At 37.4% G+C, this 18,017-nt stretch overlaps 1 protein-coding gene across 2 annotated transcripts in view; it reads left to right on the forward strand.

The window, feature by feature from the left end:
• Positions 1-281: 281 nt before the first annotated feature.
• The window catches only part of RAP2A (RAP2A, member of RAS oncogene family), a 40,500-nt gene continuing 22,764 nt past the window's right edge, over positions 282-18,017 (forward strand). Inside the window, exons 1-2 of one of the 2 annotated variants that reach the window (XM_036893730.2) lie at positions 282-879; positions 5,930-7,716. In XM_036893730.2, the coding sequence (XP_036749625.1) occupies positions 566-879; positions 5,930-6,116 (501 nt within the window). In that variant the 5' untranslated portion in view covers positions 282-565 and the 3' untranslated portion in view covers positions 6,117-7,716. Of the gene's footprint in view, positions 880-5,929; positions 7,717-18,017 lie in introns of those variants that run through there. The other variant, XM_036893729.2, reaches the window with a different exon arrangement.

Consider the following 18,017-nt stretch of genomic DNA (forward strand, 5'->3'; position numbering starts at 1 on the left):
CCTCGAGTTCGATGGGGCATGCGGATGGGGAGTTCCTGAGGGACAGAGGTAGTGGTTTATCTAAGCAAGGGCTGAGGCGTCCGCGTGGCGCAGTCTCCCGGGAACGCGCGCGGCAAGTCGCCTAGGCAACGGGGAGCAGGGGCGGGGCTGCCTCTCCAGGCCCCGCCCCACCAGGCCCCGCCCCCGGCGGCGCTGCGCTTGGGCTCGGGCGCGCGCTCTGGCGCCGGGGGAAGCGGCGGCGGCGGCGGGCGGGGAGCTGGGCGTGGAGGCGTGAGGGGCGGGGCGGACGGCACTGCGGGCCCGCGGCTCGGGCGGCTCCGGCGGTAGAGCTCGGCGCTCGTCCTCAGTGCCTGCCGGCGCCCGCGGGCCGCACTGCCGCCCGGCTCGGCCCCTGCCCCGGGCTGCTGCTCCCTCCGCCGGCGCCCGGGGGGCCGCGGCGGCCGTGAGGTGGGGGCGGCCGCGAGAGGCGGCGGGGCTGGCCGCCGGCTCACGTTCCGGGGGCGCAGCGCGGCGGGCGTAGGTCTATGTCGCGGGCGGCGGCGGCGGCGGCGGCCGCGGAGGGACGATGCGCGAGTACAAAGTGGTGGTGCTGGGCTCGGGCGGGGTCGGCAAATCCGCCCTGACCGTGCAGTTCGTGACCGGCACCTTCATTGAGAAATACGACCCCACCATCGAGGACTTCTACCGCAAGGAGATCGAGGTGGACTCGTCGCCGTCGGTGCTGGAGATCCTGGACACCGCGGGCACGGAGCAGTTCGCGTCCATGCGGGACCTATACATCAAGAACGGCCAGGGCTTCATCCTCGTCTACAGCCTCGTCAACCAGCAGAGCTTCCAGGACATCAAGCCCATGCGGGACCAGATCATCCGAGTAAAGCGGTGAGAGGGCCGGGGGCGGGAAGGGGCTTCGCGGTGCGGCCGGCAGCCAGCGTCCCGGGGCCAGAACTCCCCAGTGCTCGGGCGGCCGTGGGCAGGGCGAGCTGTCTGGAGATGGCTCTGGGGTCTGACGCTTTATAATAAAATTTTTGCCAGCATCACCATCATCATCATCTGAAATCTCAAATTTGAGTGCTTTGTTTCACAACTCAAATTTGGCATCCCGTGGACCCACAGCACAGTTCTTTGTCTCTTGGATATTATTCTCAGCGCTTGTACAGAACCCCAAAGGAAACAAAGTTTAAAACTTGCTGGGGGAAAAGGGTAGGTTTGTGTTAGGAAGAGGGGAGTAGTGCAAGTATAGTGGAGACGTTTTCAGATGGAACCCCTCAAAAAATCTACGTTTGCAATATTTGACAGCAAAATTGCTCATACATACATGGTAAAAATGCCAGGTCCGGAGAAAGAGACCTTTCTCATCTCGTAAAAAAGTGAATGGTGCCTAGCGGTTTGCAAAGGTAAACTCAATTAAGACAAAACTTTAAACACAAATGACCAGATTATTTGAAGGCATGTTAACAGCTCGGTGGGACTGAGAGAGTATTAGCATACAGGGGCACAGATATGCCATTCACAAAAAATGCAGCTCAACTTTTTTAAGTCTAGCTGCCTTACCCCCTCAGAAAAAGAAAGAAAAAAGGAAAAAAGGCATTCCTGGAAATAAAGTTGTTTTAAGGGTGTGATTCAAGTATTAGCTAATTTAAATGTAAAAAAGCTCTTTCCTCACATAAACTCTTTTTTCCTAAAGTATGTATTTTGGAAATATGGCAGGTAGTTTAAATGGTTTACAGTATTTGTTTTCTCTTAAATTGACTAAGCATATTTTTCCTATAATTTTAAGCATCAGAAATGTAATAATATCATAGCTCAAAGTTTTAGCAAATTTTTCTAATTACTATTTAGTTGCACATTATTGTTTAGTCTGATTTTTATTATTAGTTATTAATTGCTAATAATTTTGATTTAGTGTAATTTTCTTTTTCCTCATTTTTACCTATAGTCCTAAATTTGAAGACATTTACTTAATGATAGTGTACTGTAGACACAATCACATTATAAAATCATTTTGAATCTATTCATTTGGAAAGAGCAAAAACCAAATCAACATATATCAGAGGGTGTTCAACAATTCATTACAAGAAGTAGAGTTTTAATGTAACATATGAGATGAAAGGTAGGGCCCTCTTCCCTCCCCCCCATAACTCACTGAATATGCACTTTAATAGTTAAACCAAAATTCTGTGTATTATTTCTTCTGTTAAATTTCAAACTAGAATAAAGTGAATATTCTCATGGCCTTTGTTGCAGTTCAAAGATCTGTTTTTGACATCTCCAGTCTCATTTTCTTACAGTTAATTGCTGTAGTCAACAAATGAACAATTTTTGTATTGAACTTAATGGGTGTATGACATTTAAGGGGCTACATTTAAGTGATTCAAATCCTTAATACTCCCCCCTTCCTGTACTACCCAATTAAAAAAAAAAAAAACACCAAACTACACACCAGGGCAGTCTAATACATTGTCACATGTCAATCTTAGGCCATATGCATATATTAAAGTAAATGCTCCAACTGCTCCATCCTTCATATTTAAATATGTACATATAATACATACACTGATTAAGTCACATACCCAGGACAAACTTCTTGACACAGCCTAGGGGACAGAATTTGGCAAAATATCACTGAATAGTCCACATGATTTTGTAGTTTCTTATGATACAGTGGAGGTCACTAATAATTGGTTAGTGTAAATTTGATGTCCTGGTATAATTTATGTGTCTGCAGTGTGACCCAGGAAGTAAAAATAAATAAAATCCTGCTTGTGTAGATGTTATTTTATTCACTAGTCTCAGTTCTTGATATAAAAAGACCATGGATCAGCTGAAATAGTTCATACACTCTTTTCACTGGAATTCATCCATTGTATCCATAAGAACCACTTGGGCCCTTCTGTGTCTTGATATTTTATACCTCATTCTAACCTTTTCATCTGACCTCCCTGCCTATAGCATATTATAAACAACTTACATTGAAAGAAAGAAAGGATCTGTATATATTATGTATATAATACAGTATATAATGCATATTTTATGCTAAAGCAAGCATTCAATGTGTTAGTTCTTTAACTGCTCCCACTTAAAGAGAATAAAACTTGTTTTTTTCAAATAAGTGAATTTTCTCCTCTGTTTGGGGAATCAATTTTTAAGTTAACCAGTTGCTATAGGAGGTATTCAATAATTGTTCCCCCTCCTCTGCCAGCTAGCTGCTTTACATATTATATGCAACAGTTGTTTGGAGATATATAACATCACCGTGATGCATCACCAGATGACATAAGTGAAATGTGGAGAGGTTTGGTATTTCACCCAAGAGAAGTCATTGACAGATTAAAACCCAGAGCTGCATGAATCCTTGTCCTCTTCTGTACCAGGCTGCCTTTGAACTTGGTATTTACTCTCAAATTCAATATCCAGCCTTTGGTCTAGAGCAGCACCATTCATTACAAATATAGTGTGAGCTACATATGTCCTTTGAAAATTTTTAATAGCTGATTTAAAAAAGAAAGAGCAGGTAAAATTAGTTTCAATAATGCATTTATATAACTCTAAAATATTGTCATTTCAATATGTAATCACTATTCAAAAACTGAGACATTTTCTTTTTCATTCTTAGTTTTTATATCAGGTAATTTACACTTACAGCACTCATCAGTTATAGACTAGCCATGTTTTTGGTGCTCAATAGCCTCATGGCTACAAGCTACCATATTGGATAGCACAAGTCTAAGGTGTATAATTTGGGGGAAATGCTTGCTTTTCTAAGCCTCAGTTTCCTTATCTGTAAAACAGAGTATAGCATGCTTCTATCAGAGTCTTTGTTAGGATTAATGAGATAATCATTTTTAAGGTCCCCAATACAGTACCTTGAACACAGAAATTGCTCCAAAATTCCAGTTGTTCTTTTATTAATAACTTTGTCACTCTACCTTCTTTAAAACGTTATCCTTGATAAAAATGTAATTTTAGAGGAGATACATTTGTGATTGCATTTTGAAATTCATTATCTGGATGAGAATAAAAAAGTATAGCATGCTTCTATCAGAGTCTTTGTTAGGATTAAATGGGAACTGGGATTAAAACAGCTCTTGGAAAAATGTTAGTATTCTTTCAAGATATTTTCCCTTATAATGGTCGTATGGGAAAGGACAGGAGAATGATTTAACTTCAAGTATAGCACCAATGCATGGCCAGACAGTGAAATAGAGTTTTTCATTGGATTGTTCTTATACAGAATACTTTGCTTTTAAAAGTGTAATACTTGCCCATACTCTGTTAAGGATTTACAGGTGTACAGACATTCATATACATATACAACCTCCTGTCTAAGCCAAGTGTACCAACTAAAAGTGGCTGTATTTATCAATTCATAATCTTTCTTCAACAGAACAAAAAGGTAGCCTATGGACAGTATGGGAGAATGTATTCATAAATGATTTATACAATAATGGATCAACATCCAAAATATATCAAGAACTCATATGCCCCAACACCAAAAAAATAAATAACCCAATTAAAAAATGGGTAGAGGAACCCAATATACATTTTTCCAAAGAAGACATACACATGGGCAAGAGGCACATTGAAAAGATGCCCCACATCTCTAATCATCAGGGAAATGCAAATCAAAACCACAATGAGATATCACCTCACACCAGTTAGAATGGCCACTATCCAAAAGACAAGAAATAACAAATGCTGATGAGGGTACGCAGCAATCGGAACCCTCCTACACTGTTGGTGGAACTACAAATTGGCGCAACTGCTGTGGAAAGCAGTATGGAGGTTTCCAGTAATTACAGTTTGAGGAATTTACTCAAAGAAAACAAAATCCCTGATCCAAAAAAATAAATACACCCCTATGTTTTTTGCTGCATTATTTACAATAGTCAAGATACAGAAGCAACCGAAGTGTCCATCAGTAGTTGAATGGATAAAGAAGAGGTGGTACATATGTACAATGGAATATTATTCAGTCATAAAAAAAGAAAGCTGCCATTTGTGACAACATGGCTGGACCTAGAGGATATTATGCCAAGTTAAATAAGCCAAGAAGAGGAAGACAAATATCATATGATTTCACTTAATCATGGAATTTAAAAAAAAAACAAAATGAACATAACAACAGTAGACTCATAGACACTGAGAAGTGACTGGTGGTTACCAAGGGGGAGGGGCTGAGGTGGGTGGGTGTGGAGGGTAAGGGGGTAAAAGGACACAAAAATTCGCAGTCATAATGTAAGATGATCACAGGGATGGTAGTACAGCATGGAGAATACAGCCAATGATTCTGTAACATATTTCTATCTTGACAGATGGTAACTGCATTAGTTGGGGTGAGGATTTAATAGTGTGGGTAACTGGTAAACCACTGTGTTGTATAACTGAAACTAATACGAGATTGTTTCTTACAAATTTCTTATATTTTATTTCTTATATTTCTTATATACTTCAAGTATAGTTGAAGTGCATCAACTATACTTCAATTTAAAAAAAATAAATAACATACCTTTTAGTCCAGTAATTCCATTTGCATTATAGATAATAATGGAAATTTGAAAACAACTTAAATATTCAACCAGTAAACTTGCTATATCTCCCACAGAAATAGGTAGTCATAAAAGACTGACTTAGGAAGTTTACAACAATTTGAGGAAATGTTTTTGAAGTGGACAAAACAAGATACAAAATTATTATACTATATGAGCACAACTATATAACCAAAGAAACTAAAAATTATCCATAGAAAAAAAGCTGTAAGAAAATACATTAAAAAATGGTAAAAAAAAAAAAAATAATGATTCATATGCTTGCTTTTTTTTAACTTTGGATGAGATCATAACACACAAGGAGGAAAGGGATATAGAAAATGTTTCAACTGAAATAAAACTAGAATTCTTCATTTCATAATTACTTGTCCCATTCCTCCCAGGGTAAACCATGGTCCCAACTTGAAATATCCTGGAACATACTATCCAAGGCCTGTTGTTCTTGGGAAGAAGACCAAAAATCTTCAACGTGACCTTCCTAGGCCCAGCATACCTGGGTCCCTCCCTGTCTTTCTGGGCCTCACCTCTTGCAACCCTCCTTGTCCCTTAGATTCCAGCACCCTGACCTGACCTTCTTTTAGTTCCTTGAAAGTCCCTAGGCTCTCCTCCTAGGTCTTTTGCAGTTAATTCCTACTCACTTCCTGCTTAAAAGATTGCCTCCTCAGGGGAGGCTCCCTTGTCTTCCCAAACTGAATTAGCCTTCCTGTCTCCACACTAGATTAACTTCATGCCTCCCCCCGTCCTCACCATGTGTACTTCAGACATCAATGGCAACCTGAATGTCTCTCTTGTTGTAGCACTCATCAAAGTTCATCTGCTTGATGATACACATGCAGTCGATCTTGCTGATTCAACTCTAATCCCATTGGCTGGTACAGCAACTGGCACATGGGAAACAATCAAGAAAAACATATGGAATAAAACTAGCATTCAGAAATAAGAGTATGTTTATTGTCCTTTGACCTCAGTTCCCCCCAAACATTTTAACTGTATAGGTAGAGGAGATGATTCTTTAAATCCCATTTTGCAGATGGAGTAGATGATCTCCCTTCAACTCAACTCTGACATTCCCTGAGAATACGTCTGTGTAGTGGGGGCAATGAGGGAGGAGGTAAAGTTTAGTAAGAATCTTATTTAATCAGGAGCAGTGTCCTCCAGATGGGAGAAATAGCATGAGAAGTGCACAGAGTATGTTGGCTGTTCAATAGACTAGATTGGCTAAACTAAGAATTTATAAAGAAGTGTGAGAGGAGTTAAGTCTAAAAACTGGAAAGCTATATTATAGAACGTTAAAACTTCAGACTTGATCTTGGGGTCAAGGACTATGATCAAAATATAGTGGTGATATGATAGATGGCTTAGGGACAATATACCAGAGTCAGGAACAGCTGTGAAACTGATAATCTAATTTCTATATGAAGTATAAAGATTCTGAGTTAGCCTGTGTCTGTAGGAACAGAAAGGAATGAATGGATGCAAATAATGTTAACAAATGGATTAAATTTAGTAGGAGAGTCAGAGGGAAAGTGCAGAGGTAACCTTGACATCTTTAACATGAGTGAATAGGATTATGGGGAAATTGCTGGAGGGATGTGTTTGTCTTTGGAGATGGAAATCATCCAGATAGGTGCACCTTATAAATAATTAGAGTATTTGAATAAAGACTGAAAGTTCAGTTTATAGATAAAGAATCAGGGTCATCTGTGTAGTTCAGATTTGCAGAGTAGGTGCAGTCTACTGAGTAGACTAGAGAGAGAGAGAAACAAATGGATAGGGCAAAGAATAGAAATCAGAATTGAATATAGCCAAGGATTGATCTGTAAGATGTGTAGAGGAGACTTCACTCATTGCAATAGACTAGAAGGCACAGAGTATTTTAAGACTGGGAAAGAACTGGAAAAGGGTGGCTGAGTTGCACTACCCAAAGTGAATAAGTTACTATTTTGTTTACTATTATTAATATTTCTGTATCATTTCAGTGATCACTTTTAAGTGACCCAACTGTTTGCACTTCTTCTCATAATTAGTAGCCATAAAAGCCTATACTAAAATGACACAGATTGCCAGTTGCTGTACACAGATCGTGACCCTCAACACATTGGTGTCATGAAGCCACAACCAGGGAACACATCAAATGATTTTTGTCCCAAGTAAGTTAAATTTCCAGATTCTGACACATCCTTCCCTAGTTTGATTCCACAGTAACCAAAACTGTAATTAAAGCTGGGCCTCCAAGGTATGGAGCCTAATAGCTACAAGTCCAAAGTTTCTTCCTGAAAGAGAAACTTTTTTCCGCCGCATTGTAGAATTAGAATATTATGATATAGTACTGTTCTTTTTGTCATTTCAGAATTATAATCTTTTAAGTTGCTTTTGCAGATGGAGTAGATGCTCTTGCATTCTGTGAGCACCTCTGTCAGGTTGGAGTGATGAGTAAGATTTAGTATGAACCTCAAAGAATCAGCAGCCTGTGACCTGCAAATCTTGTCTAGTTAAGATTTGGTGATAATTGTATCAATAATATGTACAATCAGAGGCATCATTATAATGTTTTTTGTTTCAAAGGGAGAGGGGGTAAAAATAATTTAAATAGCCAGCCATTCTACGGCACATGGACAGAAGCTATCAGCTGCCCCGTGTACTGATAAATCCTCTGACAAAAACGAATGGATGGATGGTTTGAAAGGTGATGAATCTGGCTACTGAATGAGAAATAGGGATGATACTGACTTTCTAGCTTTCCTTCAGGATAATGTCTGGTAATTAATTACTAGATAAATATTAAGGAAGAGGTGGAAGATCTGACAAAGTGTCTCGAGATGACACAACCAACAGGAAGAGTCACCAAAGTCGGATTTCTGTTTCAGTTCTGTGTGCCATCTTCTAGGACATTATACATAACACATTAAAACACACAGATCAATACATTTCTGCATAGTTCTAAGCAGTGAGCCTTCCATAAACATGTACACTATACTTAATTTAAAGGATTTCTTGTTTCAAGCACAACTTTGATTTTACAGTTTTCTCTTAGCCATTGTCTTGGAACCTAACCCCCTGGGGAAGGATGTGTGATTCCACTCTAGGGTTTCCTTTGCTTCTATTTCAACTTTTCCCTGTTATCTATTTCTCTCCGTCTGTCCTTACCTACTGTTTTCTTATATACTTCTATTTTCCTGGCCTGTGGCATAAAAAGAATTGTAAATACTCTTTGCTTTTTTGGAAAAATGTTTTGAGTTTGAATATGAGTAGACTTTAACACAAGATAAAACTGGTAAGAGACAAAATAGAAGACTAAATGTAGAGAGAGTATTTCCATAGGAAATATGTAATGATTTTCTCATGGTGTGTAAAAATACACCTTATATATATTTGCCTTTTTGTTACTTTGACAGTTGTAGATCATCTTATTAAAAATTATTCTCAGCCTGAGAGACAAGTTAAGTCTCTTGAACATACCTTTGGGCTTTATCAGATCACACTGAGCCTTTTAGTAGAATATCGTAATGGTAATGCTATGATTTTAGACATCTGAATTGTAGTAAAGTGTATACATAAAATATAAATAGGCAAAGTTTAAGGTTTTCAAAATATCTAAAAATAACATCTCTAGTTGGTAGGTTTTAACATGGTATATACTGAATACTGCTTAAATAGATTTAAACTTTATACTTCTAAAAGATTGAAACCTCTGGAAATATTGAACCTAGTATTTCCAACTATTTCAATTTTTATTCTTGTAGGAAAGCTCTAATAAAAAACACCTACATTGGCCTGATTTTTAATAAATTTCAGTTTAAATCAAAGGTCACTGCTATGAAATACCATTTTCTTAAGCCTGTGAGTCAGAATAAGGTTTTTGGGTATCTGAATCAAATATCAATAGCATACTGTGTTGAAGTAATGGTTTGGGAACTCTACTCATAAAGCAACCTTGGAAGTCTTCAGAAGTTTGATATATTTTGTTCCTTTATGTATGAAATGCACTTACTACACATTGCTGAAAACTATCTGAATAAGCTATTTAAAATAGATTACAGTGTGTAAATTAAGTGCACTTGTAAATTATACATTGTTTTTACTCAAAATGCTGAAATGTATTCACTGACAGAATTGGGTAAATTGTTTTTGTTTTTTGCTGTCTCTAATGTGTTTTCTTAATATGCTTTGTTTTCTCAAATATGTTTTCTTAATGTGTTTGATTTGAAAACATACCAAAATTGGTATTTTAGGGAGAAATATGGTGATTTATAATTTTTATAGGTTAAAAATATATATATCTTTATATAATTGACATACAACATTGTGTTCATTTTAGGTTTTTTCACTTAGTAACATTACCTAAGAGAAACACCGGAAACCTTTACTTAAAACATTTAGGAGTGTTATTTCTCATGAAACATAATGATTTGATGTAATATATATATGTATATATATATATGTGTGTGTGTGTGTGTGTGTGTGTATATATATATATATATATATATATATAGCAAAATGATCACCACAATAAGTTTAGACAACAGGTATCACACAATAGTTACAGATTTTTTCCTTTTGGTAACTTTTATGATTTACTCTTATAGCAACTTTGAAATACACAGTACAGTATTGTTAACTGTAGTTACCATGTTGTACATTACATTCCATGACTTTAACTTATAACTGGAAGTTTCTATCTTTTGACCACCCTCACCCATTTCATCTACCCACACACAACCACCAATCTGTTCTCTAAATTTATGAGTTTGTTATAGTTGTTAAGATTCCATATATAAATGAGATCATACAGTATTTGTCTTTATCTGATTTATTTCACTTAGCATAATGTCCTCAAGGTCCACCAATATTGTCTGAAATGTCAGGACTTCCTTCTTTTTTATGGCTGAATAATATTCCTTTGTATGCCATATACCATATTTTCTTTATCCCTTCATCCACGAATGGACTCTTGGGACTTGGGTTATGTGTATAATACTGCAGTGAACATGGGAGTGGTTTCATTTTCTTTGGAAAAATGCCCAGAAGTGGAATTGCTAAGTCATATGGTACTTCTGTTTTTAAGTTTTTTGAAGATCCTCCATACTGTTTTTCATGGGGGCTGCATCAATTTACATTCCCACTAACAATGCACAAGGGTTCTCTTTTCACCACATACTCACTAACACTTGATAATAGTCATTCTAACAGGTAAAAAGTGATGTATCATTGTGATTTTGATATGTGTTTCCCTGATGATAAATGATGTTGAGTACCTTTTCATGTCCTTTTTGGCCATCTGTATGTCTTCTCTGGACAAATGTCTCTTCAGGTCCTCTGCCCATTTTTTAATTGTATTGTTTATTGTTAGCCTTTTTCTGCTGAGTTATATAAGTTCTTTATATATTTTAACTATCAGCCTCTTATCAAACATAGGATTTGTAAATATTATCTACCACTCCATAGATTGCTTTTCTGTTTTGTTGATGATGTCCTTTGCTGTGCAGAAGCTTTTTGCTTTGATGTAGTCCCATTTGTTATTTTTCCTTTTGTTGCCTTTGCTTTTCGTATTGAATACAAAAAAATCATTGCCAAGACTGATGTCAAGGAGCTTACCCCCTCTGTTTTATTCTAAGAGTTTTATGGTTTGAGGTCTTATATTCAAGTCTTTAATCTGTTTTGACTTGCTTTTTGAGCATAGTATAAGATAGTGATTCAGCTTCATTCTTTCACACATGGCTAGCCAATTTTCTCAGCACCATTTACTGAAGAAATGGTGCAGTTTTCCCAGCACCATTTACTGAAGGAACTATCCTTTTTCCTTTGTATATTCTTGATTTCTTTGTTGTAAATTAGTTGCATATATGCATAGGTTTATTTCTGGGTTCTTTAGTCTGTTCCATTGATCTGTGTGTCTGTTTTTATGTCAATACCATTACTGCTTTGATTACTATAGCTTTGTAATATAGTTTGAAATCAGGATGTGTGGTGCTTCCCTCTTTGTTCTTTCTCCAAATTGAATTAGCTGTTCAGGGTCTTTAGTGATTTCACACAAATTATAGGATTGTTTGTTCTCTTTCTGTGAAAAATGCCATTGCAATTTTGATAGGGGTTGCATTGAATCTGTTGATTGCTTTGGGTAATATGGACAATTTTTCTTCCAGTCCACAAGCAAGGAATATCTTTCCATTTATTTTAATCTTTTCCAGTTTCTTCAATCAATGTCTTACAATTTTTGTTTCTTGTTATTATCCATCAAAATATGAAATATTGGGAAAAAACCCACATCTCTCTCTCTCTGCTTCTATGTGTTCACTCAGCAGTGGCTTTCAACTTGTTGATCATGGCCCTCAGTAGGAAATATATTTTATATTGTGACATGGGCATAATACATTTAACTAAAACCAAAGTTTCAAGAAACAATATTACACTTGATATTTGCTTGTATTATATTTTTTATTTTATTCTTTTCTAATTTCATTGTTTTTAAATGTTCCTCTTTATCCACTAAATTTAAATCACACACAGTTTGAAAACTATCCTAGAACATGTTACTCTAAGAAAAATAAATGGAACTTAGAAAAATTAATCTAAGTTTGAAACCATTTTTATCTTCTCTTCCTGCTTTTCCAATTTCCAACAATGATGTAAATGCTATGAAAATAAAATACTTCCCAACATGAGTTAATAAGTACTACCTCTATTACAGAGAAAGATAACATTTAGTCACTGAACAAAAAGATACATAAAGTGTATCTTTTGAGGAAACCGCTATTACTCATTTATATTAGAAATAATATATGCGTGTACTGTCAAGCACACATTATGAGGAGGTATTTATAATTTTGTTCATTCTGGTAAATCGGGATAGCTCCTGCCTCATGAAAACTTAGAGCAAGGAGTGTTGTTGTAGGATTCAGACCAGAATGTGATTACAAGGATCACTCATTACTACAGCAGGTTGCTGAGGAGGTCTGGGAAACTCATCTTTTTAAGAGGTTTGCTGCAGCTGTCCAGGATGATATCGATTCAGCTCTCCCTTTAAGACAGTAAAAATAGATAAAGATGACCATAATTATAGATATCTTAAAATCACTTAGTAACATTACCCAAGAGAAACATTATAAACCTTTACTTAAAACATTTAGGGGTGTTATTTCTCATACTTTAATAGGAATAACCTTTAAAAATTAATAATTCAAATGTGGAAATCCTACATCATATTAATAATTCAGTACATATTAATATTCTTTACTAGGTATCTTTACAGCTTTCTGTAAATAAAATCTTAGAGTGTTTTTCTTTGTTTCTGAATGGAGTAGAATTTTGTTTTGTTCTAAATTCTAAATACATCCATCCTTAGGTCCCAATGAATACTAACATATACTGTATATATGATAATTGCTTTGATTCAGTATTTTATTTTATTGCACATACTGATCTAATCTCATCTGTGAAGATAGTGTCAATGTGGTTAAAGCTGACTTGTACTAACGTAATCAGGAGCAAGCTATTATCTGCATCTCAACTTCCTCATCTGTAATATGGTAAAAATATGGGTAAAATATAATAACTAATGAAAGTAAAGTATCTAGTGTGTTACATACTAATCCTGAAATATCAATAATAAAGTTTCACCAGAAATCACAGAAATATGAATGAAATGCAAGCATTGATCTGGCTTAACATAACAGTATACTGCCAAGGGATTTTTTTAGGAATTAGACTCAGCTGCTGTACCATAGGTAGGTAAATGATAAAGCTGATGTAGCATCGCATTTCCATTTTTTCCATTGCTTTCTCATCTTTGTGCCTGCATACATGAAGCGGTAGTACAGTATGTTATGCAATTTACCGCATGACCCCTGACGCTTTGTGTCCTTGTCTTCCACTAGACACTATACTGGCTACAAATGGTGACAGTATGTTTTTGTTACTTGAAGAGCTGTGGTAGTTTTTAGTACATATATTTTAAATATAAAAAATACTTTATAAAAAGTGATCAGGCAAAGAAGTATTTGTTAGATAACTTTTACTTAAAAGTTGGTAATGATAATAGATCTTTTTATGAATGCCAAAACTATACATGGGGTGAAGATAATTATAACAGTCTTTATGGCTAGTTTTATATGGGGAGGGTGGTGGCTAATGTGTTAACAGAGCTTTTTAATAAATTGATTCCAGAAGTTTTTTCTGTCTTTATATAAAAGTCATCATTGTCAACATCAAATCCTGTGGTTTAAGCCACTTCATTTGCATAGCATTGCCCTGGGCGTTATGCAAAATAAATACAAGATACTATCTTTGTCTTTCTGGAACGCCAAAATGTACTATAAATGATTATACATTTGGCAGTGTTGAGTTAATTATATATGCAGAGAGAGACAGTACATTTTTTTAAAACAATTTGATTCTTCTAAGTTTCAAGATAATTTTCCACCAACCAAAAACATTGCTTTACCAAGGCCACCTTTTCTTAGGACTTTTTCATGCATCCTAACTCATAAAAGATCACAAAATTGTTAATACTAATGCCAGCATTTATTTATCTGCTTTGTCATATTTAGTAGATTTTGATTCTCCCTGGAAATGAAATCTTATTTTCTATTTGTGTTTGGTTGTAGAATGGCTTGAGCAGAGTTGTTACTTTAGAAAGTAAACTGATTTATGGGAAGTTGAGAGAAAACAGAGTAGTTTACCTAGTGCCCAGGAAACAAACGTGGGACACTGCTAAAGAGCAAAGCTTGTTATTAAGGATAGTCTAATATAGATTAAGAAATGAAAAGTAAGCTGTATCTCCATATCAGTTTTTTTGTTTGCTTTTAGCAAAACTGAAATATCCAAATAAAGTATATGTAAAACTATGCTATCTAAAATGTATCCCTGCTCACCCAGGTAACCCACATACACTCAGACTTTCTTTTCCTGCTTTGGGAACCAACCTTGCAAGCAAACTGTGGCCATCGGTAAAGCTGGGTCAGTGCAGTACCAGGGGCTTCCTGTAAGACAGGTGGCTACATACATACATGCATGTGTACGTCCATGAAAGCTAGCTTGAAATGACGAATTCTTGGTTTATTTTTGCATAGCAGGAGATGAGAAAATGATTTCTCAGTAGTTAATTCAGTTTCTGCATAATATTGATGACACAAAACTTCTCTTCAGTGGTCCTTCATTAAGGAGCAGCCATGTTTGCATAACCTTTATCTCTTCTTGCTCTCAAGCGGTCATTAGCCAGTTTTCAGTGTGCTGCTGCCTTCAGTGAGGGAGCACAGAAACAGTGTTCAGCTCAGCAGATGCAGCTGCTGCAGGGAGGGCTGTGGGGGAAGGACCCTCCAGCTCTTGGGGACTCCGCACGGAGAAGGCAGCCACCCATGAGCAGCGATTACCTCAACAGAAGCAGTCACCATGCTGTGTGTTTACCATCCCTGCCTAACAAGTCAATACCTTCATTGCGGTATTGCAGTAGGATGGCTCCAGAGGTATATACATTTTAAAAGGCTACTCCTGATGACAGAAAATATTTATTCCTAAGGCCACCCTGAGCACATCTTCTGAAAAAAATCCTTGTACCTTTAGGGAGGAAGGGACTCTTTGGGGGAAGGAGATTTGTTCTATTGCTCTCATCAGCATATCCTATTAATAAGGAGTTCTGAAGCTTTTGTTTGTATGGTTGGCTTCTAACAATCGCATCTATTAATTTCCTTTGAATAAGTACCACTGCTTTGATCTATTCCTTTTTCTCTGAGGGTGACCATATGTCTCAATCTACCTGGGGCAGTTCAGGTGTATGCCTGTTGCCCTGGCACATTTATTTATTTATTTATTTGCTTGCTTACTTACTTTTTTATTAAGGTATTACTGATACACACTCTTATGAAGGTTTCACATGAAAAAGCAATGTGGTTATTACAATCACCCATATTATTGTGTCCCCCACATACCCCATTGCAGTCACTGACCATCTGTGTAGTAAGATGCCACAGAGTCACTATTTGCCTTCTCTGTGCTACACTGTCTTCCCCATGATCCCCCCATGCCATGTGTGCCAATCATAATACCCCTCAATCCTCTTATCCTGCCCTCCCCCACCACTCCCCTTTGGTAACCGCTAGTCCCTTCTTGGAGTCTGTGAGTCTGTTACTATTTTGTTCCTTCAGTTTTGGTTCATTGTTATACTCCACAAATGAGGGAAATCATTTGGTACTTGTCTTTCTCCGCCTGGCTTATTTCACTGAGCATAATATCCTCCACCTCTATCCATGTTATTGTAAATGGTAGGATTTGTTTCTTTCTTATGGCTGAATAGTATTCCATTCTGTATATGTACCACCTCTTCTTTATCTATTCATCTACTGATGGACACTTAGGTTGCTTCATATCTTGGCCTTTGTAAATAGTGCTGCAGTAAACATAGGGGTGCATATGTCTTTTTGAATCTGAGAAGTTGTATTCTTTGGGTAAATTCCAGAGTGGGATTCCCGGATCGAATGGTATTTCTATTTTTAGTTTTTTGAGGAACCTCCATATTGCTTTCCACATGGTTGAACTAGCTTACATTCCCACCAACAGTGTAGGAGGGTTCCCCTTTCTCTGCATCCTCGCCAGCATTTGTTGTTCTTAGTCTTTTCGATACTGGCCATCCTCACTGGTGTGAGGTGATATCTCATTGTGGTTTTTATTTGCATTTCCCTGATAATAGGCCATCTGAATTCTGCCCTGGCACATTTATTACAGTGTCCCTTTCCATCTCAAATGTGTCTCTGGGCAATAAATCATATAGTGAGTCTATACTCTCACCTCAGATTCTGTTGTTAGAATTAAGACAATTTAAATCCCTTTTTACATATATTTTGTGATATCTAGTCGACACAAGATCTCTTTCTTTGACATGGCCAACATCCTTTGAATTGCATTTGTTATTTTGGGTCAACAAATCCTCATGAACTAGACAGTTTGTTCAGTTTTAAAAAACATCAATCTACTAAGCATGCTGGATTAGAGATGACTTCAGATTCTTTGACAGAACTTCCATAAATACAGGAGCAATTTACCCTCCCCTTGTATCTGGGCTGGCCTTTAACTCCTTTGGCCAACAGCATATGGTGTAAGTGACGCTGGGCAAGTCTGGGGCTTAGTCTCTTAGAGGACCAAGCACCTTTTGCTGTGGGCTTTTGGAGCCCTGGGCTGTCATGTAAGAGGTTCTCCTCCAGCTACCCTGCTGGAGAACATGAGGAGGTGCTGAGACTAGTGGAGAGCAGGAGGAGCTGCCCTTCTCGCATGCCTGCCACTGTGCCAGGCCTGCTGTGAAGCCAGCTTTCGCCCTCTGCCCAGCTGAGCCCTAACTGAACACCACTGAGTGAACCCAGTCAGTGCCGCATGGAGCAGAAGAATCTCCCAGCTGAGCACTGCCCGCAGTCCTGACCTGTACCGTCATGAAATGCAGTAAAGTGGTTCATTGTAAGCCATTAAGTTTTGGTGTCGTTTTTTTATGCAGCAATTGTTATCTGGAACAAAGGAGACATTTTTAGGTAAACATGTTGATATTTTAGAAATTATTTGAATAGAAGAATATTACTGGTATTTTGGATTTTTGTGAAGGTATTTAAGATATTTAAAAAATATTTTTTGAACATAAGTGAATGAATGCATATATCTTAACTCTTAGGTAGCAGATTGAGGCAAGCAACTACTATCTGCCTTTACAATTTATCTGTCTTGTGTCATTTTACTCTCCCTGCCCACACGACTGACTGCACTTTGAAGATCATATTTAAATTTATTAATATAATATTAAAGTTTAGTTTCAGCAGAAAATCTAAGTATATGTGTAAACCCTTTGCAACTGCTTATAATAATAGTCTGTTCTGCCTCTTGCCCTTAATGTTCATAAAAGTAGTTGACATATACCATCTTATTTATGTTAATAAAATAAATTTCTTCCATGTATTTATTCAGTGGTTATCTGCTTCAATTTTGATATCCAACCCCTGGCACAAAGGAATTTTGTTGAATTTTTAATAAAGGTCCCTTCAGATCATACTCTCTGAATTTTGGCCATTTTCCTCACATGTGTCTGGAGTCTTCTAAAACTGTGAATCAGTTTAAGCATTTCAGCAGCTAATGCAAGACATGATAAAGAATACCAAACAAAGCATTCTAGATAGGGTGCATCCATAAATGTTTCTTCAGCCTGGGGACCATGGATACATGTGCTTCATTTCTGTGACATTTTCACATGGGCTCCATGCAAGAACTTATATTTGAAGAGCATCACTTCATTAACTCATTCTATTTTATATGCCTATAAGTGTCAAAAACTGATTCCTGCACTGGAGAGATAGCTACATATAAAACACTGATGGCCTTTGCCTTGCTGAGGTCCCAGGTTTGACCTCAAAGGTAGCACAGCTCGTTTAAGCTGGAAACACCACTTTCAGAACTCCTAGTTCTATGGAAAATGTTGTCTCTTCTCTATTTTCTTTCTATTAC

Source organism: Manis pentadactyla, chromosome 17 (genome assembly GCF_030020395.1).
Source record: "Manis pentadactyla isolate mManPen7 chromosome 17, mManPen7.hap1, whole genome shotgun sequence".
NCBI classification, from domain to species: Eukaryota; Metazoa; Chordata; class Mammalia; order Pholidota; family Manidae; genus Manis; species Manis pentadactyla.